This window comes from Gopherus evgoodei, chromosome 2, assembly GCF_007399415.2.
Source record: "Gopherus evgoodei ecotype Sinaloan lineage chromosome 2, rGopEvg1_v1.p, whole genome shotgun sequence".
NCBI classification, from domain to species: domain Eukaryota; kingdom Metazoa; phylum Chordata; order Testudines; family Testudinidae; genus Gopherus; species Gopherus evgoodei.
The window spans coordinates 52,253,013-52,276,520 of record NC_044323.1 but is presented as its reverse complement, the minus strand read 5'-3'; the positions used below and the strand labels follow the sequence as shown (position 1 = coordinate 52,276,520).

Here is a 23,508-nt window from a genome sequence, read left to right as displayed (position 1 = left end):
TAAACAGATGGTTAAGGGTTAATGTCTCTTTTACCTGTAAAGGGTTAAGAAGCTCAGTGAACCTGGCTGACACCTAACTAGAGGACCAATGGGGGGACAAGATACTTTCAAATCTTGATGGAGGGAAGTCTTTGGTTGTGTTGTTTGTTTTGTTCGTTGTTTGCTCTTGGGACGAAGAGGGACCAGATGTACAACCAGGCTCTCCAAATCTTTCTGAATCAGTCTTTCATGTTTCAAAATTGTAAGTATAGCCAGGCAAGGTGGATTAGTCTTATGTTTGTTTTCTTTCAACTTGTGAATGCTTTTCCTTTTGCTGGAAGGATTTTTACCTCTGTTTGCTGTAACTTTGAATCTCAGGCTGGAGGGGTGGGGGAGTCCCTCTAGTCTATATGAATCTGAGTACCCTGTAAAGCATTTTCCATCCTGATTTTACAGAGATAAATTTTACCTTTTCTTTCTTTAATTAAAAGCTTTCTTTTTAAGAATCTGATTGATTTTTCCTTGTTTTAGAATCCAAGGGATTGAGTCTAAACTCACCAGGGACTGGTGGGGGGGGGGGAAGGAAGGAGGAAGGGTTAATTCCTCGTTTGTTTAAGATCCAAGGAGTTTGGATCGGTGTGAAGCTTCCCAAGGCAACCCAAGGAGACGAAAGTCTGGGGGGAAAAGGAGGGAATGATTAATTTCTCCTTGTTTTAAGACCCAAGGGGTTTGGGTCTTGGGTTCCCCAGGGAAGGTTTTGGGGGAACAGAAGTGTACCAGACACAGATTTCTGGCTGGTGGCAGTGTTACCAGATCTAAGCTAGAAATTAAGCTTTGAAGGGTCCATGCAGGTCCTCCACATTTTTACTCTAAAGTTTAAAGTGGGGGAAAAAACTTTGACAATCCAGTTTTTGGCTTCTGTGTCTGGGTGCCATTTAGGGATGCCAGGAGCCCAGTTTTCAGGAACCTGGGTCCCAAACCAAGAGTCCAGTTACCACAGAATGGAGGGAGGCACTAGGTCATTAACCCGAGCCAGCCCCTGCTCAGCCAGGGTCACCTCCTACCTGCAAGCAGGCTCCTTTAGATGATTCAGAGAGTGACGGGGTATCATAACTTTAGTCCCAGATTTGGACCTTAGCGTCCAAAATATGGGGGTTAGCATGAAAACCTTCAAGCTTAGTTACCAGCTTGGACCTGGTACTTGCTGCCACCACCCAAAAAATTAGAGTGTTTTGGGGCACTCTGGTCCCCCTGAAAAACCTTCCCTGGGGACCCCAAGACCCAAATCCCTTGAGTCTCACAACAAAGGGAAATAATCCTTTTTCCCTTCCCCCCTCCAGGTGCTCCTGGAGAGATACACAGACACAAGCTCTGTGAATCCAAACAGGGTGACTCCCCCTCTCCGTTCCCAGTCCTGGAAACAAAAGCACTTTCCTCTTCACCCAGAGGGAATGCAAAATCAGGCTAGCAAATCCAACACACACAGATCTCTCCCTGATTTCTTCCTCCCACCAATTCCCTGGTGAGTACAGACTCAATTTCCCTGAAATTTCCCAGTAAAGAAAACTTTAACAGGTTTTAAAAAAGAAAGCTTTATATAAAAAAGAAAGAAAAGTACATACAAATGGTCTCTCTGTATTAAGATGACAAATACAGGGTCAATTGCTTAAAAGAAATATGAATAAACAGCCTTATTCAAAAAGAATACAAATCAAAGCACTCCAGCACTTATATTCATGCAAATACCAAAGAAAAGAAACCATATAACTTACTATCTGATCTCTTTGTCCTTACACTTAGAAACAGAAGATTAGAAAGCAGAAACTACTTCTCCAAAGCTCAGAGAAAGCAGGCAAACAGAAAAAAACCTCAGACACAAAATTCCCTCCACCCAAAGTTGAAAAAATCCGGTTTCCTGATTGGTGACTACTCTATGGATGGGGTCTGAGCCCTACACCTCCTCCCCCATTGCTCTGCTGGTGCTTGACCATTATGGGCCATAAAGTAGGGATATTTTTGGCTTCCCGAAACTACACATACTAATAATTAATAGGGGGCGCCCTTGAGCTGCTCGGGGCCTTACCAATTGCTTAGTCTGTTTATGCCTAGCGCTGGTTCTACCCCGCAAGCCAGGCCCCATGCGTGTGCATGAGAAACTGCCACCAAGCCCCATATCAGTTCAGACAGCAGCGGTGGCTCCCAGGTCTGCCTGCTGTTTCTTCACAATAAATAAGGTAAGCTTTTAATAGCTATTACATTATATCTGGTGGGTGTGGGTGTGTGCGTAAATAACTATTTTGTGATTTGTGCCTCATTTGTTAAAAAACTCATGAGCTGCCATTGGCTGAGCCTTGTGAGACTCCACATAATGGTTCAGGTGAAGAAGACTGTTGGTGGATAGGATGTGTGCACCTTCCTGGTTCATTTGATTTAGTTAACTGGAGAAACACAATGATCTGTTGCGGTGTTATGAAGAAATAACTGTTTTAGGGCTATCTTGACAACAGTTTCAATTACCTGGTAATGCTCCACTTTGTTACTAATTATTTGATCTTGTGGGTGGGCTACTTTGTCACTACAACGTATCACAGGGATAGCTGTGTTAGTCTGTATCCACAAAAACAGCAAGGAATCCGGTGGCACCTTAAAGACTAACAGATTTATTTGGGCATAAGCTTTCGTAGGTAAAAACCCCACTTCCTCAGATGCATGGAGTGATCAGATCCATGCATCTGAAGATGTGGGTTTTTTACCCATAAAAGCTTATGCCCAAATAAATCTGTTAGTCTTTAAGGTGCCACCGGACTACTCATTGTTTTTGCTGCTACAGCTTCTGGAATCAGTAGCTTCTGGAGATGAATTACTATAATTTGCTTGATTTGATGCAATTATGAAAAAAGTATTCCCTTTACTTCTGTTTTAAGCAGGGAATGGTGTGCCCAAGACACTTCCAAGGTTTAATCTCATGCTGAAGATAAAGGGTAGTCTGGGACCAGAAACAGCCTTGGAGAAGCCCATGGCCATATGATGACTATGAGTCTTGCACTAACATGTAAAATGTGTTGTCTGCATGACAGCTGAAGACAATAAATCTTGGGGAATTCAAAAACTAAGTTAAGTAGTAGCTCTCTGAGTTCTTCTAGGCAGACGAGCAAGATGTTTCATTTCTAGGTGACTCATCTGTAGGGGGGCTGCAAGTCAGCCTTACACATTTGTAAGTTTTTAAAGAGTTGTCCAAGAGTTCATTATTTTTCTAGTTCATGTGACTTTCACCCCCAAGCAACGTCTCCCTTATTCTTTATCCCTTCTTGGCTGCCAGCACCCAATTCCCAATCTCCCCAACACTTACTCCTGCCCTGACATACCCTCTCCCAACTCTTTGCAACACACTTGTCCTGCGATCCTACTTCTGAGCTCCTGCATATCTAACGAAGATGCAGACAGAGGCTTACAAACAGGAAATACAGGCAAAGAAGAGGCGGTAACCTCACTTCCCATTCTCTCTGAGAGTCAAGGGAGGGATAGGTATCGAGGGACTTTTATTCTCTCCTAGGGCAAACAAGAAGTTGTGAAAATTTCACTTTGTGCAAGTACGGTAACAATTATATGAATTTTTAGTGAGTTTTTAGCATCACTGGAACAAATTAAATTTACTCCCCTTTACTGCTCTACCAAGTGCTTTAACTTTAACATAGAGAGACCACGTCTAGATGGTAGTTAATTCTATATTCATTCAGTCCATGGCCTAGGGTGCTAATTAATGTCAACTGCGATAGCAATTTTTGTGATGTGCATTCCTATTAATTTGGAAGTTAAATGTGATTGCCATGTTACTTGGGATGGATCTGGATCAGCATTCCAAATATATTAACAATCCCCTGACCTGGCAGGTCCCGCTATCCCTTGAGTTTGTTAACTGGCTATTACAGTAAAATTACAGTTTCCATGCAATTTTTGAAAACACGATTTCCTATACTTCAAGAAGATTTCTTATTATATACAGAATATTTAACTGGTTGTGGTCTCTAAAGTCACTCACAATGTCTGATTTTTCAGCTAAGTGGACTATTTAGCCTAATTATCAAGGAATGATGCTGAATAGACTGAAGATTAAACATGTTTAATATATTTGCTTTACTAATTACCACCTACAGTTATACAGCTTCTCATCATTAAGGAACTCACACTATATGGATTGCATATATAGGGGGTTCATTCACCCACAATTGGAACACACCAACTGTTCTACACCAGCAAGTCTGGGTTTTCTCATAAGAGACAGTGAAGAGGCATTTTTGCAGGGCAAATCTTAGGTGGGAACAATAATTACCCAATAAAAAGTCTTCTATCTTTAAGTTAACCATTCAAAACCAGTCTAGGTTGGCAGACAACATTAATATCATTGGTGGCTATTTAGTGGCTTCTGGTAAATGGTCACATTCTAGTTTCCAATGGACAGATGCTCTGCCATCACAAAATTCATCCTCACAACTAGCATTAGTGATTCACATTTCCACTATTTTCTTTTTGCTTATTTTAACCATCCTGCTTATAGCCTAGTATATTCGAATAGATTTTTAAACTGTACAGGCTTTTGAAAAGCTTGAGATGGAATATTCTCATATTTGGGTTCATATGTAAAAAGAGTGACATAATTGTTACGAATAGATGGTAAAGATCAAATTCACCCTAGTTTCTACCGTTTTCACCTACTGATAACAACAGGTCCAAATTTTGAAAAAGCCAGTGCGAACAAATGTCTTGCAAAGTCTCTGAAAAATATCCTTTAACACAGCCTCTGGTGGATTGTATGAGAGAACTAGTTCTAGAGCTAATAACCTGTTCCAAGATTGCAATCCCACCCACACCTAGGAGTTCCACTTCAGGGAAAGACAGTGACTTCTATCTGTCTCACTGCAATTGCTGCAATGACATCTCAGATGGCCAGGACTCCCAGGTCATTCCAGGCTTTATAGTGTGGTTCATATTGTAACCAACATCCTGAATTGCAGTAATAAATGAACTTGGGAGCCAATGCAGAGCACAAGTATTATGAGTTTAATGGTAATTTAAGTTAACAGCCACAAAATATATGAAACTTATTTACATTTAACAGCCCTAATATTACTTTCACATTGGAATAAATTAAGATTACCTGTCTGTAACTGCTGTTCTTTTATAGTTGTGATAACAGATCAAACTCCTCTGTCTATACACAGTAACTGGGATCTGATGGCTCAGACTAGTAAATTGGGTCCAAAAATTTTTTAAAAAGGGCCTAAAATACGTATTTTAAAAGTTGAGAAAGGGAGAGAGAGAAAGAGGTATGGCCATGCAAATTGGGGGCATAGGCAGCATGTCACACCCACAACTATACTGTAGACCAAAGAAAAGTGACAGGGAAAATGGGGTGAGAGGTGGTGAGAAAATTGTATTACAACCACTATCCTCAGAGAATTATAGGTACCAGTATGTTATTTTCACTTCTACAAAGCTGCTAATTATGAGAGATCCACTTCCTAGAAAATACAAAGCTTAAAGGATGACTTATTTCCCGAACACATGTGAGCATGTATAAAAATAAAAGCAAAATGAACTCTCATAAAATTCATGTCATCTGGCCTTGATCCCCTTTACAGGAAAGGGTGAGAGTAAAAAAAGCTGTAGTTAGTGTATAAGAAAGAACACCACACAGAGTTTTGAGTGTTCCTTTTTCATCCTTTCACTCAAAAACACGTCACTTTCTGTACATTCCCATTAGTGGCTATCTGACGTCTCGAAGAAAAAAATGAATCAGACAGTTACTAACTCCACAGAAAATTAGAGACAATTCTATATATAGAACATACCACACTACATCTGTCTGTTCAGTGTGCTATGAGACACAATGATCTAGATTTGTGCTCTAACACATACCTATAATTTGCCTTCTATACATGTCATATGTAAGAAAAAGTATGAAAGAACTCTAAGCCTACAGTTTCATGACAAAGAATAGTGAGGAATGTGTTTTGTTATGTATCAAAAAGGAGAGACAGACATCTAAATACCCTCTACTACACAGAAACATCTAATAGGAGAAAGATAATAATTTTGTGATGCATAAAATTTAAGCTAGATTAAAAGCCAAACAGGTAGCTACTAGTATAATATTATGGACATCCTAACAAGGGGAAAAATAGGACCTGACCTACAATACAGTAGTACAACAAAGAATGTCTAAAAGCTTAATTGTGGAAAGTCATATTCTTGTACTTGACTGTGGAAGAACTACCATGATTTGTGAATTAAAGTACTATTCAGCACTGGTAAGGGTGTTAGGGTGGCCACTACAATTAGACACTAAAGATATCAAAACTATAGAGTACTTCCAACTTTAACAACCAAAAAGTACTGAAAATTGACTGGTTAGTGGCTAGAAACCTAACAGAAAAAGATTACTTACTCTATTCAAGAGCAAGGAAAATAATCCTGGTATATTCTCCAAAAGAATAAATGATGTTACATCTTGGAGGGAGCTGTTCATCGTAACAGTTCATCTGACCTGGATCTTATGGAGGTCATAAATGCACCATCAGAGCATTGTGAAGCTCGATCAAAATATGTTCTTCCTGATTAACATGCTAATACAGGCTGTGCAGGGTGACTCACCACTGGAGTAGGGGTGGAATAGGCCATCTCAGCAGAACCAAAGCAGCTTTACACATTGGCGTACACTGAAGACAATCAGTGAAGGGACTTGATGCAGATGAGGTCCTTGGGAACTTATCTTTGCTATCCCTGTTGCAAGACACTGCTGCACTGAGTGTTGAAAGGCACTAAGGCCTACAATAGGGAATGGCCTTGAGTTTTAAGTTTGCCAAAACAACAACAACTGAGTGACCTCTGAAATTCACTACAAGGTATTGATAAGTGCCCATTGCAAGACCTGATGGTTCACTAATTCAGACGGCGCTGAAGCATGCAACCCTTTTTCAGCTTGCACATAACACTACTTACGTCTATAATTTTGACCCAACAGTTCATTTAAATAAGTATGGCTACTCACTAACACTAGCCCTATAGAAATATCTACATATACAGGATGCATAAATCACATTGAATGGTACTTAAAATCTTTGTTTCCTTTTCCCCTTAACTTTACCACTTTCTTTGTTTTTACTGGAGCACTTAAGGTTTAGGAGCAATTCTTTTCAGAGCAAAATGACTGTTTGAGAACATTCCTTTACTAAGATCTGAGCTATAATATTTGTATCATTAAAGTCTGAGGCAGAAGACAGACATTTTATCAATCACATCACACAGACTCTGGTAATCAAAACATCACTGAGATGAAGGTAAAATCTATCTGCAAACATTTTCAAGGTTCTTCCCACATACCTCATCGGGCAGGGATTTAAGAAGCTGCTGTGGTTTTTTTTTTGGTGTTAAATTCCTATCTGTTTTCAGCATAAATGGCCAAATTTGGAGGAAAGTGGGTACAGATCAGAGATAAATTAATCCAACTAGTAAGCCAGAAAAGACAGAGACCATCATGTGCTGAAGTGCACAAGCTATTTTTCTTCCAAAACCTCTCCTCAAAAAGTATAAGAAAAAAATCTAAAGAAGGGTAGTACAGGAATATGGAATATTACTAGAATAGTTCTTTACCAGTGGATATTAGACACAAACATAAATTTCTTATGATGGATGGCAGGTTTGTCACTGTAGCTATGCAGTGATAAGGCAGCTGTTTGTTTCCCAAGGAAAGGAGACCCTTGCTACATGGATCATTTTCATAGTGACAGCCTCGACAAGTTTGACATTTGCTTCATGAAGTATTCTGAAGCAGCCATCAAGAAAATGCACCCACTGGGATCACTGGAAAGCTGACAGTCTTACCTTTTAAAGTATATCTCCATTAATTCTTACTGTCAAACTCCACCAATTTCCTACAACAAAATCTTTGCAGATCTGATATAATGGAAGCTATGAATAAGCTAATCATTTTAATGTAAGCAAACATGACATCAATTAACTGGTTGCAGTTCCCTGCCCTCATTTTGTTCAGTAAAAAGAGCAAAGCTAAAGTGATGATGAATATTGTTTCAAAAGGAGTACTGAAATTATGTAGTAAATAGCATCGTACTCTAGGTGGCAACAGAAGACCAAGAGAATTATTTTGCTAACAAAGAGCTTATTTAAGATTTACAAGCAGCTGCATGTTTATGTCAAAACAAACCCCTTTAACTTATAGTGGTACAAGAAATGTAAGTATTTCAGATAGTTTGTCAGTGTTTCGTATTTTCCATCGACTTGCTTCTAATTTTGATTAAAGGGATAAATGTGCCATTGCAAGATTCCTTACTGCAAATTTCACTTAATTCTCACTATAGCACTAGGATTTTATGCCAGCTTTCAAACCCTCCATCTGTTTCTCCCTCTTCTTATGAGGCAGCCATTCCATTCAGTGGCCCCTTTGGCTGACTGCCACTGCAGTTGGTATTTTCAGATGGGCAGGTGGTGCTTGGAACCAAACAGTTGTCTTACAAGTTTAGCTAATTTTAATTTGTAGAAAATGCTAAGAAAATGTTTGTTCTTTAGCCATCTGAGTCTGTCTTAACTTTTGAAAGCATTAGATTTACATACTTTAAACCTTATGAAAAAATGCTTATATATTGTTATGGATCTAAAAGACAACTATTAAATGAATGCAAAATGACTTAAGAAGCATTGCCCTGTCTGTGTACAAAGGTAGGCTCCATTAATTTTCTCTTAAGTCTCAGAGTGTGTACTTGTTTTAACTTCCAAGCAAGAATTTGGCACTATTATGAGTATGATATTTGCAAAAAGCCATCTTCTAACCATTCAGTTTAACATTCACATATGCAGCTATACATATAAAGAAATAATATTTTTATATTAATGTGATCTTGTCACTAGATTTTTTTATGAAGTAGAAAAGCATGGCCAAAGAAGCTTCAATTTCTATATTACCTGAACATTACATTGCTAAATAAAGAATAACCATCCATAGACTAACAATGCATGTGTTAAAACTATTTCTAAAAAGTACAATACTTTTAATCTTTATTTATTCCAACTACATTCTCTTAATTAATTAAATTCTCTTAATCTACATCGTACATTTGCTTTTTTTGCCTATACTCTTGATGCTAAGAGCAAGTGCAGATATCTGGTGTACTTATAGTAGGTGCACAAGGACAGAAATCTGCTAAATCCCCACACTGAAGAGTTAATATTTTATTTTAACCAATTCCATTTTTTTAAAAAGTTCCATTTAAATAAAATCCTTAAGAAGTTATTTTCAAATGTTCATGCTTTTTTAACTACTTTCCTAAATAAGCCTCAATATACAATCTTTTAGCAATAGGTCTCAACACTATTTTAATTCTCCTCAAAATACTTAATGACATTAAATATCAAAGCATGTGCAGATACATAACATAAAATACTTCCCCAAACTATAGGCAAGAATTTTATAGACCTAAGACACACAAAAGATATCACCTTAAATACTGCTGAAGTGAATGTTTTAAACTGGAAGAGAAACTTAACATAATACCACTGCATAATACATTTATCTCAATAACCAAAAAAATATTGACCATAATGAAAATGTTTTAGGTAAAATGAGTGCACTGCATGCTTCTGACCAAAATTAATTAGAGTTTTAATGTTTTACAATTCCACCATAATTCTTTAAATGGTGCATTTATTTCATAGTAATAAATACTCGGTTCATTAAGTAAAGTTCAAAATCCGTGTTATGCGCTACATTAAACAACCTTTGCTCCTTTTCTTCTGTATTTCTTGATTCAGTTTTCCAATGCACTGAATAAGCAATCGAGGAACACAATTAAATTTCATGACTCTGCATATCTGGGATTCTTATTTCATTTAATACAAAGGGCAATTAATGTACCGTTATACACTGAATTCCAACTTTAGTGGGCCATGATAAATACTGAAATGAACATACAGGAAATGCTTAATTAAATTACTGTAAAAAGCAGAACCAAAGTTTTCCTTGTGACAGGAGAAAATGCATATTTAATTAGAAAAAAAATCTAAAACTGGATTATGAATTTAAAGTAATTTGGGAACTCTTAGCAAACCTAGCTGAAATGTGTGCAGTAAATGTGGCAGCTAACAATACATGAACTGGTGAAGAGAAATTTTCTCTCATTTTTCCCCTCCTCTCTTACTTTAAAATATGGGATCTTTCTATGTAGTGAACACAGCAACATGGTGATGGCAGAAAACGACACAATAAAAGTCTCTATCTCTTGGAATGTATGTATTTTAAAATCAACTTGTTAATGAAGAATCCGGTGTTAGAGGGAGTGGAAAAGATATAGGAACATTCAAAGTCTATACTAAAGAGAAGGATAAGAGGAAGAAGACAAGACAGACTGAAGGAACAGATTTTTCTTTTTTTTAAAACATGTATTACATGGAACTCCTGGCCACATAAATAATGGCTGTCATTCTTTCATTATGACATTAACAAACCAATCTAGCTTTGCTCTTGAGGTTTATGATGTTATCAGAAACGCCAGTGGAATTACAGATTTATTATATATTGTACTGATCTGAGTATTTTATGTCGTCTTATTACTGGCAGCATTAATACTCCTTCAGCTAAAAGTTACACTTACAAATCAGTGGTGAGAGGATAGGCCACATTCTGGCTACTCAGTGCAAAAAAAGCCCTAGATGTTTTTTCACTCTGCTCTAGTTTCCTCACCATAACCCATGGGGAAGCCACCTTGTACTCCATCTGCAACATGAGCTGTAAGGGTCATACGTGCCCACTGAAGTCAATGAGAGTTATTTCACTAATTTCAAAGTGCAATGGGTTAGGTCCCAAAGAAGTATTCTAAGGCATGGACTAGCCCACATCTTTATGCATGTATATCCCTAATCTAGCAATGAAAACTATGAAAACCTTCCATGTCCCACAGAAATTATTCATGGTTTTAATGTGGAGGTGGAGGATGGAACATTGGCAATCAGAATGTGGATGTACTTTTGCAACATCTGAGAGCTTCCAGGGAGTTGGAATTTGTACTTTCATGTGTAGACTTGTGTCACGGTATAATCCCCCACTCTGAACCTTAGCGTCCAAAAGATGGGGTACCAGCATGAATTCCTCTAAGCTCAATTACCAGCTTAGTACTTAGCGCTGCCACCAACCAGGAATTCCAGTGCCTGGTACACTCTGAGTCCCCCCAAAACCTTGCCCGGGGACCCCCAAGACCCAGTCCCTCTGGATCTTAACACAAGGAAAGTAAACCCTTTCCCTCACCATTGCCTCTCCCAGGCTTCCCCTCCCTGGGTTACCCTGGAAGATTACTGTGATTCAAACTCCTTGAATTTTAAAACAGAGAGGAAAATTCACCTTCCCCCCTCCTTCTCTCTCCCCCTCCCAGACTCTCCCTGAGAGAGAAAGTAATCCTAACACAGAGAGAAATTAACCTTTCTCTCCCCCTTCCCTCCTTTCTCCCCACCAATTCCCTGGTGAATCCAGACCCCATCCCCTGGGGTCTCACCAGAATAAAAAAACAATCAGATTCTTAAACAAGACAAGCTTTTAATTAAAGAAAGAAAAAACAGTAAAAATTATCTTTGTAAATTTAAGATGGAATATGTTACAGGGTCTTTCAGCTATTGACACTGGGAATACCCTCCCAGCCTAAGTATACAAGTACAAAGTAAAATCCTTTCAGCAAAATACAAATTTGAACTCCTTCCAGCCAAATACACATTTGCAAATAAAGAAAACAAACATAAGCCTAGCTCGCCTTATTTACCTAATACTTACTATTCTGAACTTATAAGAGCCTGTATTGGAGAGATTGGAGAGAAACCTGGTTGCACGTCTGGTCCCTCTGAGCCCCCAGAGTGAACAACAATCAAAATCTAACAGCATACACAAAAACTTCCCTCCCTCACGATTTGAAAGTATCCTGTCCCCTGACTGGTCCTCTCGTCAGGTGACAGCCAGGCTTACTGAACTTGTTAACCCTTTACAGGCAAAAGAGATATAAAGTACTTCTGTTCTATTAACTCCTACTATCTGTTTATGACAACTTAAAACTACAAATACCTTATATTTAGGAAGAAACCTCCTCTTATCCATTTGAGTTCAAGGGTCTACTTACAAAATTTCATGGCATCAAATACGTGTGAATATTATATGTCAAATACACTATTGCAAATAGTTTATATTTAATTTTTCTTTTATTATAATGGTCTTTCGGGCAAAGAGCATGTCTGCCTCTGTGTTAATGAGGGGCTACCATCCTGCTCTTATTGGGGTCTCTGGGTCTAATACAAATATTAGATGGACACCTGTTCATTATTATTGATTATCAGGTCTTACAAGGGAAAGGCAGAACCCTAATTTCAATGGAACTATTCACATATTCCAGTTAAGAATGTACATGTGTTCTGAACTGAGATCTTAAATAGTTTTTTTGTTTTGTTTTGTTTTGTTTTAAGGCTCACTTTCAACTTTAAGGTAACATTAGGGGTCTTGTTTGAATACACGGATAAGCCTGGAAAATCCATATTCTAGTTGAAATTCCAGTTCTGTTTCTGTGTCCTTAAAGTCCCAGGAATGTTTTTTTTTTGGTTTGAGTCACAGGATGACTATTTTACACATTTAGGACTCTGTTCTGATCTATGTAGTTTAATTTTGCTATGTGTTAAAAATCAGCTCCATGTCTGTCTAGAAGCTGATTTTAGAAGGTATGTGGCAATGCTCAATTATGTAACAAAATAAAAAAAATAAGCCCTTTAGTACAGTTACTGCTGCAATTAAAGAGCAGAGGAGATTAGAGTTCCACTTCTTATCCAGTGTATACAACACAAGCTTAAATATCTACTGAGGCAAAAAATCACATTACATTAATATGAAATAAAAGTTATGTGCTATAACAGGGGTAGGCAACCTATGGCACATGTGCCGCCTTTGGCATGCAAGCTGATTTTCAGTGGCACTCACATGGTCCAGGTCCTGGCCACCGGTCTGGGGGGCTCTGCATTTTAATTTAATTTTAATTGAAGCTTCTTAAACATTTACTTTACACACAACAATAGTTTAGTTATATATTATAGACATAGAAAGAGACCTTCTGAAACCGTTAAAATGTATTACTGGCACGTGAAACCTTAAATTAGAGTGAATAAATGAAAATTCGACACACCACTTCTGAAAGGTTGCTGACCCCTGTGATATAATATTTTACTTATTCCTATAGTGCTTTGATAGGCTTTATTTCAAAGCTGTAAGGAAATATATAGCCCTAGGTAAAGTGATAAGATTTGTTTGCTGTGAGATATCCTTCTTGCTTTCACAGATTTATTAATTAAAATGAGGGGTTCAATCAATGCGCACACATCAATATGGAAGAGCCTTTACTTAGCTTGCTGAACTAGCCCTAAGTAAATGAAGATTAGACAAACGTTGCCTAAATAAAGATTATACATGTATGTTAACACATATACCCTACTGGAACATAGTAAACTGGAAGTAATGTATATACATGAAATAAGAACATTAACACTAAATTACGGCCACATCCTTTTCTCTGCTTCCATGAATGGAAGGAAGCCATACAGCTGAAATCTGCAGCATGCTCCCATCTTCCTCGGGACATCACAGAAAATTCTCCACTGAAAGTGTACAGGGTCCAGGCTCTGTGGGTTCTTTGGCAGGATTAGGGTGAGCAGTAGGTCCGTATATCCAGCTGGGAGATAATTCTGATACAATCAGCATTAGCTCTTGTAGCCTCTCCTCAGTGGTTGCCTCTGAGGGGAAGGGAGTCAGGCAATGGAACTTGCTGTCAGAGAGCGGCAAGGCTAGCGGGGCACTTACAGAAAGGTACAAGGACTTCACAGCTACCTTCAGTTCTGTGTGGATCCATCTATTGCCATAGGGGACCAAATTCCTGATCCTCAGGAGTGCAAACTCTTCACCCACCAATATCTGTGTTGAAACCTATAGTCTCCTATGTACATTTTTTCCATGTAGTGGTGATACCTGATATTATCCAGATCTTTCTGTTAAAAATATTCTTGTGTGTGAGGGAAAAAACTATGGCACTATCCTAATATAAATTTTATATGAGACATTTCTACCATTGTCCAACTTAACAAAATATTATAGCCTTTGAAATTTTTGTCCCTATAATCTATTTATAGAATTGAAGTATATTTATAATACTATAATCCCCACCCCCTTACTCTTTATTCATTCTTCCCCTCCAAGGGAATCTTTTGTATGATTTCCTCAAAAGCTGTCCACAAATTTCCTTAAAGAATATTATGGCAATCAATCACCAAGACTTTTCCCACATCCAGCTAACATGGACCTATTAAGCTTGTTGGACTGAATGGATCAGGAATACAACAACTCAGCTCTGTGGATAGAAATAAGGAGTAAATTTTTGACAGTGATGGTAATTAACCATTGATACAATTTACCAAAGGTCATGGTGGATTCTCCATCACTATCAATGTAATTCTGGGATTTATTTAGGGGAAGTTCTAAGGCCTGTGTTGTACAGGAAATCAGACTAGATGATCACAATAGTCCCTTCTGGTCCTGGAATCTATGAATCTATAAACCGAGTAGAGAGGCTATGGATTTGGGAGTTGGTGTTAAGAGGTGAGGGTTGTGGTTTCCTCCCTTCCTCAAAGTGATGCTGAGAGCCACTGAACCAAACTGCAAACCCTGAATATGATGGAAACCCCTTCAAGTGGGGTGGTGCAGCACCCCTAGGTCTAGCACCTTTTTCCCTCACATATTAATGTGGTTTTCATTTTTTTTATTCTATTACTTTACCTGAAAATAATGCATAGAGCCCTGGTGTTTGCGAGGTCGGGGCCCATGTGAGTAGTAAATAAATAGAGAAGTTTGTGTCAACTATTACATTTAATGTACCAAAGCTTAACTATTAATCAACTTGAAAATTTAAGAATGAAAGCAATATGTATTCAAATATAATAAATTCACCTCTATCTCCCTTCCAGTCCTCTGTGTTTTGATATCTAGTATTTTTGTGTCACCATTGTATTCCTTGGGTAGGTTTGGGGAGTGAATATATTTGTGAGAATAGCAATTACATGTAGCTAAGTCTTACTGTAGTTCTATGATTTGTTTAAAAAACTGACAAATCTTCAATGCATACATTGTTTAAGCATTGTACTATTACTTCCTGCACCACAAAAAGAATAAAGAATAAAGTATCTTTAATATTCATAAATATTAAATACAGTTTTATATTATACCAAATAATTGTGTGCTTACTGCAAATGATACGATACTCATTCATTTAAGCACTATTATAAGAAAAATTTTCTCAGGGGAAATATGTAAGAGTAAAATATGCATCAAAATATTCAGTTAACTTTCACAAAAAAAAAAATCTGTCAGTCAATATTTTCTAGTTAATCTGGAAAAAGACAAGTCACCTGTCAAAATGTCATATCAAATCCAAAGGCAGACCTTGCCCTAGTCTAGACATCTATGATGAAAAGGGCTCCTAACCTCTGATAAATCTAGAGACTGTTCTTCCACAATACCAGATCAAAGGTGTCTAGCAGTCTGAGATCAGCACACAAACGCAAAACCTTGTTAAAAGACTTAGGGGGAAAAAACACTTAGATGTGATTCGATTACAGTAAGGCAACAATGAAAAAAAAAGATACCTAAAACTAGGCACAATTTGACAATAACTAATTAGAGTTCTGCTTTTTATGGCAGTACAGCCCATTACAGAGTATATATTATAAATCACTATTTATCTACTATTCCCTAAGCTGCTGCAGCCATTTAACATCAAGGAAAACTCTTCATGCAACTTGAACATTTCTATTCCTTCAAAATCTATTCACCCAAAAGATGTTTTTGCCTTACATATTGCAATATCTCAATGACATTACTCTACATAATGTATTAAGGGCAACATCATGCAAACACACATATAACTTTAGAAACATAAGTGGTCCAATTGAACTCAAATTAAATCAGCACAAAGTGGTCCCATTTAACTCTGGTACTACTCACTTGAGAAAAGTTGTTCATATGAGCATATGTAGGATTGGGTCCTAACTGAGCTCAATATTTATCTTGAATAGATTAATGGCCATGGATGCGGTTTTATCCTGTGGGTGCTTAACAGAACTATGCTTTATAAGATCTTTCATACAAGTGAGTATTATTTTAGTCAGGCAAAAATAACTATCATTTTCCTCAATGTTTCCCTACAATGTTAAACTTGCTAAACTAATATTTTTTTTATAAACACTGTAGCATAACTGAGCATGATGCCCACTTACTCCATCTACTTAGTGACCATCTATTTTTTTTGTCTTTTGTCTTTTCTAATTTTAAATATATAAGCTCAGGGAACCTGATATGAAGATTCCAAAAATGAGAGGGCATTTCTTTTTCTTTCTTTTTTTGGTTGTTCCCTTCTTCAACTGACAGTTTAAGTGAATTTGCATCCATCTCCTTTCCTGCTTAAGCTCACAGAATAGAAAATTGAGTGGAAAGATCTATAATCCTATGGGAAAAAAAGATTCACATTTTGCTGTGGCAAATATTCAGTCTCTGTCATTGATACGCTGTACTTTTGTTACTTGCATCTGTTGAAACCTATGTTACCTGTATTTCTCTCTCACATATTCATATTTCAGTCAGTACAATAAAACAAGAAATGTGTAAGCATTTTACTTGCTACTGTAGCTTTTCCATTTGTTTAATTCCTATTTAAATTTAGCAACAAACATGTAATGATAGTGGTTGCTTAAAAGTAAAATAATAATTTAAAACATCTGATTATGATGAAAAGCAGCAAATACTGTATGTTAATACATATTGTTTCAAACTGAATGTTAGTCTCCCTACAATGAACTGCTAATTTCCATAGCTCTGTGGTGCTCTCTTCACACACTTAACTGACACATCCACAGTGACACATTAATCATTGTGACTACAGCTGGGCTAAGCTATTTTCAGTTCACATAATTTCAAGAAAATAAAACATTTGGAATGATATTTCTAAAAAAGGGAAAAACTGTGAATTTTGTAGGCTATTCTCTCTCCAATTCCTTCAACTGACAGAAAAACTAGGTGAGACCTCAGCCTTGGAAGGTCTCTGGCCCCCTCCAAGACCTACAAGTCCCATTTTGTAAGTTTACAGTACCGTGATTAGATGTAACTCGCACCAGCCACTGGTCTTGCATGAAGCCACAGCAAACTGTTAAAAAAAATAATGGGTTCCAAAGCAATCCAAATACAGTGAAATAGTTTCCAAATCTCTGTGTTGAGATTACATTGAGTAGTTCTGCCTCTTTTCATGACCATGTAATGCATATATATACCTCTAACATTTAATTATCGATCAGTGCATCGATTGAGAATGGATTATTATGAAAACTTTGAGGGAGATCTGCAGCATCTGGAGTCCATATTGATTTGTATTGATTGCCATAAGGCCTGAGCCAGAGGACAGGCCCCCATTGCATCAGGCATTGTGCAAACACATTGTGAAAGATAGGCGTGTCCTGAAAAGATTACAGTCTAATCAGAAAGACACTCTGCGTGGGGGGGGGGAGGGAGGATGCGGAAGGGAGAAATAACATAAAAGCAAAGTGATGAGGGTAATGATGGACACACATCTTTTTTTCCTGGACCCAGACGGGTGATATATTATGGGTTGGAAACGGGATATCATCAAAATAAGTAAAGCATTTTTACATATACACATTAGATACCTCTTTATAGATACACTCTAAATCCTGACCATACCTGACAGCCCTTCATTCTATCCATTATCAGCTGGTCAATTCACTGCAGAGCTGGTTGCAGAGAAGGTATGTGAAGGGGGAAAGAACAGTGGCTTTATGGATCAGATCAAGGAGGTCATTCCATGCATAAAGGACAGGGTGGGGGAGAGCATGGAAACTTTAGTATGAGAAGCTGACAAATGGGCAGATGTGGCTGGCACTGTCAGCTGAGTTGAGGAGAGGTGACACAATAACAGTTTATAATCTAAACAAGTGCCAGTAGCCCATAGTGGGCTAAAACAAATAACTGAAATAACTGTGTGCAGAAAGGGGTGCGGTCTGAGCACAGAATTTGGATCAGGAACTTCTGAGTTCTGATCTCAGCTCTGATATTGGCCTGCTACTGATTATCTTTTTGGCTTTGGAAAAGCCAGACTCACTGCTTCAGTTATCCTATCCGTTAAGAATGGATAATAATGCTTACCTACTCTCGTAAAGAGCTTCATGGATGAAAAGCTTTATATAAGTATTGTTATATTAAGAAAGCATAGAAAGCTTTAAAAGTATTAACTTTCAGTGCAGAGAATTACCTGTTCCACCTCAGCCCAGCAAAAGAATAGATAAAATGAATGCAGTTGTTGCAAGAAATTGTATAGCTCTAAATTTTGAAGCATCAATTTCCTCACTCCCCCCCCCCCCAAAATTAACATTTGAAAACAAGTGTTTTTATGGTACATTATATAATAAAATATACTGCAAGCTATAAAATATGCAAAGGAGTCATTTCTAGTTGAAAGAACCCTGACTCCCATTTAGTAGCTCCTTTAGCTGGATAACTGCTCCATGAGCAATTAGAAGGCAACATATGGGCAGAAGTAATCTGACTTAAGAGTGGCAAAGACCAGTTATTTACCTTGCACAGGAACTGAAATTCTTCAAGACGTGTGGCCCCTATCTGTATCCTACTTGAGGTGCACTTTCACTTCATAGGCCTGAGACCAGAGAACTGTTCATTAGCAGTGTTTGTTGGTCTGTGCCTGTGCCCTTCTCCTCCTCATACTCAAAGCAAGGACATACGGGGCGGTACAGATCACCCGCTTATCCAGTTACAGCTCTATAGCGAATGACTTTTAGGATACAGATCCAAAAAAGAGAGGAAGGAGGAGAGGTAGTGGACTACAGATAGGGACCACACATCTCAAAGAACTCCAGTAACTGTACAAGGTAAGGTTAAACTCCAAGGCCCATGGGTTCTCTGTGTCTTAGGAGAAAGACCTGGAATCTCTGAACTGGTGGCCTTTCAGAAGAAATTTGGCACTAAAACTCAGTTCGCCTTGGTAAAACGACTTCATGCTTGGTCCCATTTAATCCAATTTCCACATGAATATACACCAAAATGTAAAGAGAGATGCTGAAAGAGGATGGACAGAAATGGAATGTGTTAGAAATTCCATCTAGGAAGTAATTCACTCAGTGCCACTGGGCCTGCTTCAGAATGACCAGAGACAATAGGGGCATTTATCACTCATTAAAAATTGCATTGTCTCTCTCTCTCTACTCCTCCAGCTCTGCATGCAGTTTCTCTGCTCCTTAAGAAAACACGCTGCGGCATTCTGAAGAAATGCTCACCACTGCATCTCATGCCTTGTACCTTGTTCTTCTTGACAAATTGAGAGTTGCACTAGTTACAACGTGTGGCAAAGGCTATTGCTCCATGTTGGAGCCATGCCTTGCCACCCACTGGAACAAAGGCAGCGGACAGAAATCTGGAGCATGCCAAGTCAGCTGTGGTTTAATTTAATGAGCTACCATTATAAGGTACCATTCATACCATTTTCACCCAGGATCCCCAGAAAGCACAGACAAGTTCTCCCACAATAAAATTAAAAAGTATTAATAGGGTGACACAGTTTACTGAAGTACTACGAACCATGGGATGTTCCCCCAGAAGTGTGAGAGCCACATATGATTGTGTTGTGTGCCACTGTGTCCAGCAAGACACCACAGAAACCCTCCAGCACTCTGTAGCGTAGCCTCTCCCCATCCTGACAGGCTAACATGAAGGAATTAACTCAAGATTAGATCTCTTGGGTTTATTCTGAAGTGTGGACACATAATGTAGGCAACAACTGTAATTATTGAACATTTTAAACAATTATGAAAGAGGGTAATTTTTCTTTCAGGCCTTCATATTGTAACTGCTTTGTCTGCATGGATATCAGAGACAGTTCAGCACTCTTGCTAAGTGCTATGGAATTGCTTACCTGGTCAGTGTCAGCTACAGCGGAGCCTCAGTTTCTCCACAGTTTTCTCCGAGTATCTGATGTGAAAATTTCAACTGATCTAGCATTCCGGTAAAATGATACGGTCCAACCTCTGTGGTAATAAAAAGTCCCAAACTAGATAACATGCAGTCCTTCATCCTCCCTGGGCTAAAGTTCTTTGCCCAAACCCTACCCTGGTCTTGCCTCTTGGTGCAGGGGAAGGAAGAGAAGCTTCCTTTAACTCTCTCTGGCAGGCCTGTCTTGGGGGCTTTAGATTAAAAGCAGGAAGAGCACGGAAGAGTGCTCCCAAAGCTATAAAATCACCTGTGACTTCATCCTCCAGAAAAATGATTCAAAAGGAATTTGTTCCTACATATTTCTTCTGTTGTAGCAGAGGCCTGTTCTGCCGTGGATCTTGCAATAGACTTTGTGGTGTAGGTTTTTATTCCCTGATTTATTATATGTTGAAAACTACACTTTATTTACTTAGCCAAAGATGACTCGGAGCCCCTGACTTGAACACTTCAGATGAAAGGATATAATAGGCTATTTTTCCAATTGATTCTGTGTGGTTGACAAAGTGGATATTCACCCATGAAAGCTTATGCTCCAATACATCTGTTAGTCTTTAAGGTGCCACAGAACTCATTGTTGCTGTGTGGTTGAGTTACATATGGACTACCATGAACCTGTCCAGATTATGCTATACCTTTCCCTTTAAGTATTAAAAGATTTGGACAGTACAAGGATGACTATTTTCTGGGAGGTGGAATTCACTTTGGTCAGGGTAACTGTCACCAGTAACTGCACACCACACCATAATAACTCTTGCTCAGGAACCAATCCATGCAACAAACCTTGATGCCAACTCTGCCCACATATCTACACCAGCGACACCATCACAGGACCTAACCAGATCAGCCACACCATCACTGGTTCATTCACCTGCACATCCACCAATGTAATATATGCCATCATATGCCAGCAATGCCCCTCTGCTATGTACATCGGCCAAACTGGACAGTCTCTACGGAAAAGGATAAATGGACACAAATCAGACATTAGGAATGGCAATATACAAAAACCTGTAGGAGAGCACTTCAACCTCCCTGGCCACACTATAGCAGACCTTAAGGTGGCCATCCTGCAGCAAAAAAACTTCAGGACCAGACTTCAAAGAGAAACTGCTGAGCTTCAGTTCATCTGCAAATTTGACACCATCAGCTCAGGACTGAACAAAGACTGTGAATGGCTTGCCAATTACAGAACCAGTTTCTCCTCTCTTGGTTTTCACACCTCAACTGCTAGAACAGGGCCTCATCCTCCCTGATTGAACTGACCTCGTTATCTCTAGCTTGCTTGCTAGCACATATATATATACCTGCCCCTGTATATTTCCATTACATGCATCTGATGAAGTGGGTATTCACCCACGAAAGCTCATGCTCCAAACGTCTGTTAGTCTATAAGGTGCCACAGGATTCTTTGCTACTTTGGTCAGGAACAATTTTAGGGCTTAAGAAACCATTTTGCCGTTATAAGAGATATCTTAGGGTTCTTGCATTGGTAGCACCAGCAACTCTGAAATTTACTTTTGTTTCATCAACCAGTACAAAGGTCTTGATAGACAAGTAGAGAAGGAATGGATGTTTTGGGTTTGAAAGGAGTCCTTCTGAGGGACTGTAGGATGATGGGTAAATTCCATATGGGGAAGATATTGTAATTCCACTGACAATGTGAAAAGCCTAAATGCTGAGTAACAATGAAATGTGTGCATGGTCATCCAGTGATTCATGAACTAGGGCACATACAACACACTGCTAAAGGACAAAGTGTGGCCTAGATTGTTCAGGACTTGAATCCCAATTCCATTTGTTTCATATATGAATTACAAGATAGTTTGAATTCCAAGGCTTCTAGCTTCTTACCTGTTTTAGAATCTTGCCCAAGTGTCCTAAACTTGAAGGTTGAGGGTCATCTTCAGGACTCATTTACTAATGATGTTGTTGGCTGCTCTCATGGAGAACACATTCTAATTAGGAGCTGTCTTTCAAAGCCCAGGCTGTCAGACACATGTGGGCCTATATAGAGAAGAGGAGACCTAGCCTTTTTGTCTGGTGTAGGGAGTATTCTCAGGATAGCTCCATTAGATTTAAGAAAAACAGTTTTATTAGCCAGTAGTATGAGAGAAAAAATATTATGCGAGTCTTATCTCCTCTCATCTTTTGAATTGCCATTCCTCTAAGAAGAAGGCAAGGGTAGAATTAGCAGAAGGTCCAGCCCCTTCTGGAAAAAGGTATCTGTTCTCAGGGGCAGATGAACAGAACAGTCTTCCTTGTGAAGTAAAGACCTGTCTTAAAAGTTTCTTAGTGTGGCGAGCAGACAGATTTCTAGGTGGCTGAATTTCTGTTACCATGGAGGCTACCTAATGGATTAGAACCCATTCCGAGTTATTTATTGAACAACTATTTAGACAAACTGCTTTCTCATTTACTGAAACACCCCAAAAGATGAGAGATGACTCCACACCCAAAACAGTATCTGCATTTGAAGTAGATTTTCAAGTTTCTGGTCCTTCCTTAGCTGTTTAGGCATGCCATCATGGTCGTCTGTCTGAGCCGAAAAGAAAAATGCCCCCTTGTATATGCAGCCTAAATATGAGAATCTTTATTTCTCCTTGCTCCAGCAGGTTTCTTTTTTCTGTTCTTTCAAAGGACTCCCATAGCCATTATATGCTTCAAGTGCACTCCTCAACTGGATAGACTTGTATCAGTCATCAGTACTTAAAAAGTCTGAGGTCACATAGACTCATAGACTCATAGACTCTAGGACTGGAAGGGACCTCGAGAGGTCATCGAGTCCAGTCCCCTGCCCACATGGCAGGACCAAATACTGTCTAGACCATCCCTGATAGACATTTATCTAACCTACTCTTAAATATCTCCAGCGATGGAGATTCCACAACTTCCCTAGGCAATCTATTCCAGTGTTTAACTACCCTGACAGTTAGGAACTTTTTCCTAATGTCCATCCTAAATCTCCCTTGCTGCAGTTTAAGCCCATTGCTTCTTATTCTATCATTGGAGGCTAAGGTGAACAAGTTTTCTCCCTCCTCCTGATGACACCCTTTTAGATACCTGAAAACTGCTATCAGGTCCCCTCTCAGTCTTCTCTTTTCCAAACTAAACAAACCCAATTCCTTCAGCCTTCCTTCATAGGTCATGTTCTCAAGACCTTTAATCATTCTTGTTGCTCTTCTCTGGACCCTCTCCAATTTCTCCACATCTTTCTTGAAATGCGGTGCCCAGAACTGGACACAATACTCCAGTTGAGGCCTAACCAGCGCAGAGTAAAGCGGAAGAATGACTTCTCGTGTCTTGTTTACAACACACCTGTTAATGCATCCCAGAATCATGTTTGCTTTTTTTGCAACAGTATCACACTGTTCACTCATATTAAGCTT

At 38.7% G+C, this 23,508-nt stretch overlaps 1 protein-coding gene across 3 annotated transcripts in view; it reads right to left on the bottom strand.

Annotated features, from left to right (window-relative positions):
• Window positions 1–23,508, bottom strand: part of PHF14 (PHD finger protein 14) — a 285,535-nt gene that overhangs the window by 9,675 nt on the left and 252,352 nt on the right. Inside the window, exon 19 of one of the 3 annotated variants that reach the window (XM_030550666.1) lies at window positions 17,199–17,252. The exons of the other annotated variants lie outside the window; for them this stretch is intronic. Within the exon in view, the coding sequence (XP_030406526.1) occupies window positions 17,199–17,252 (54 nt within the window). The remainder of the gene's footprint in view (window positions 1–17,198; window positions 17,253–23,508) is intronic. 3 annotated transcript variants of the gene reach the window in all.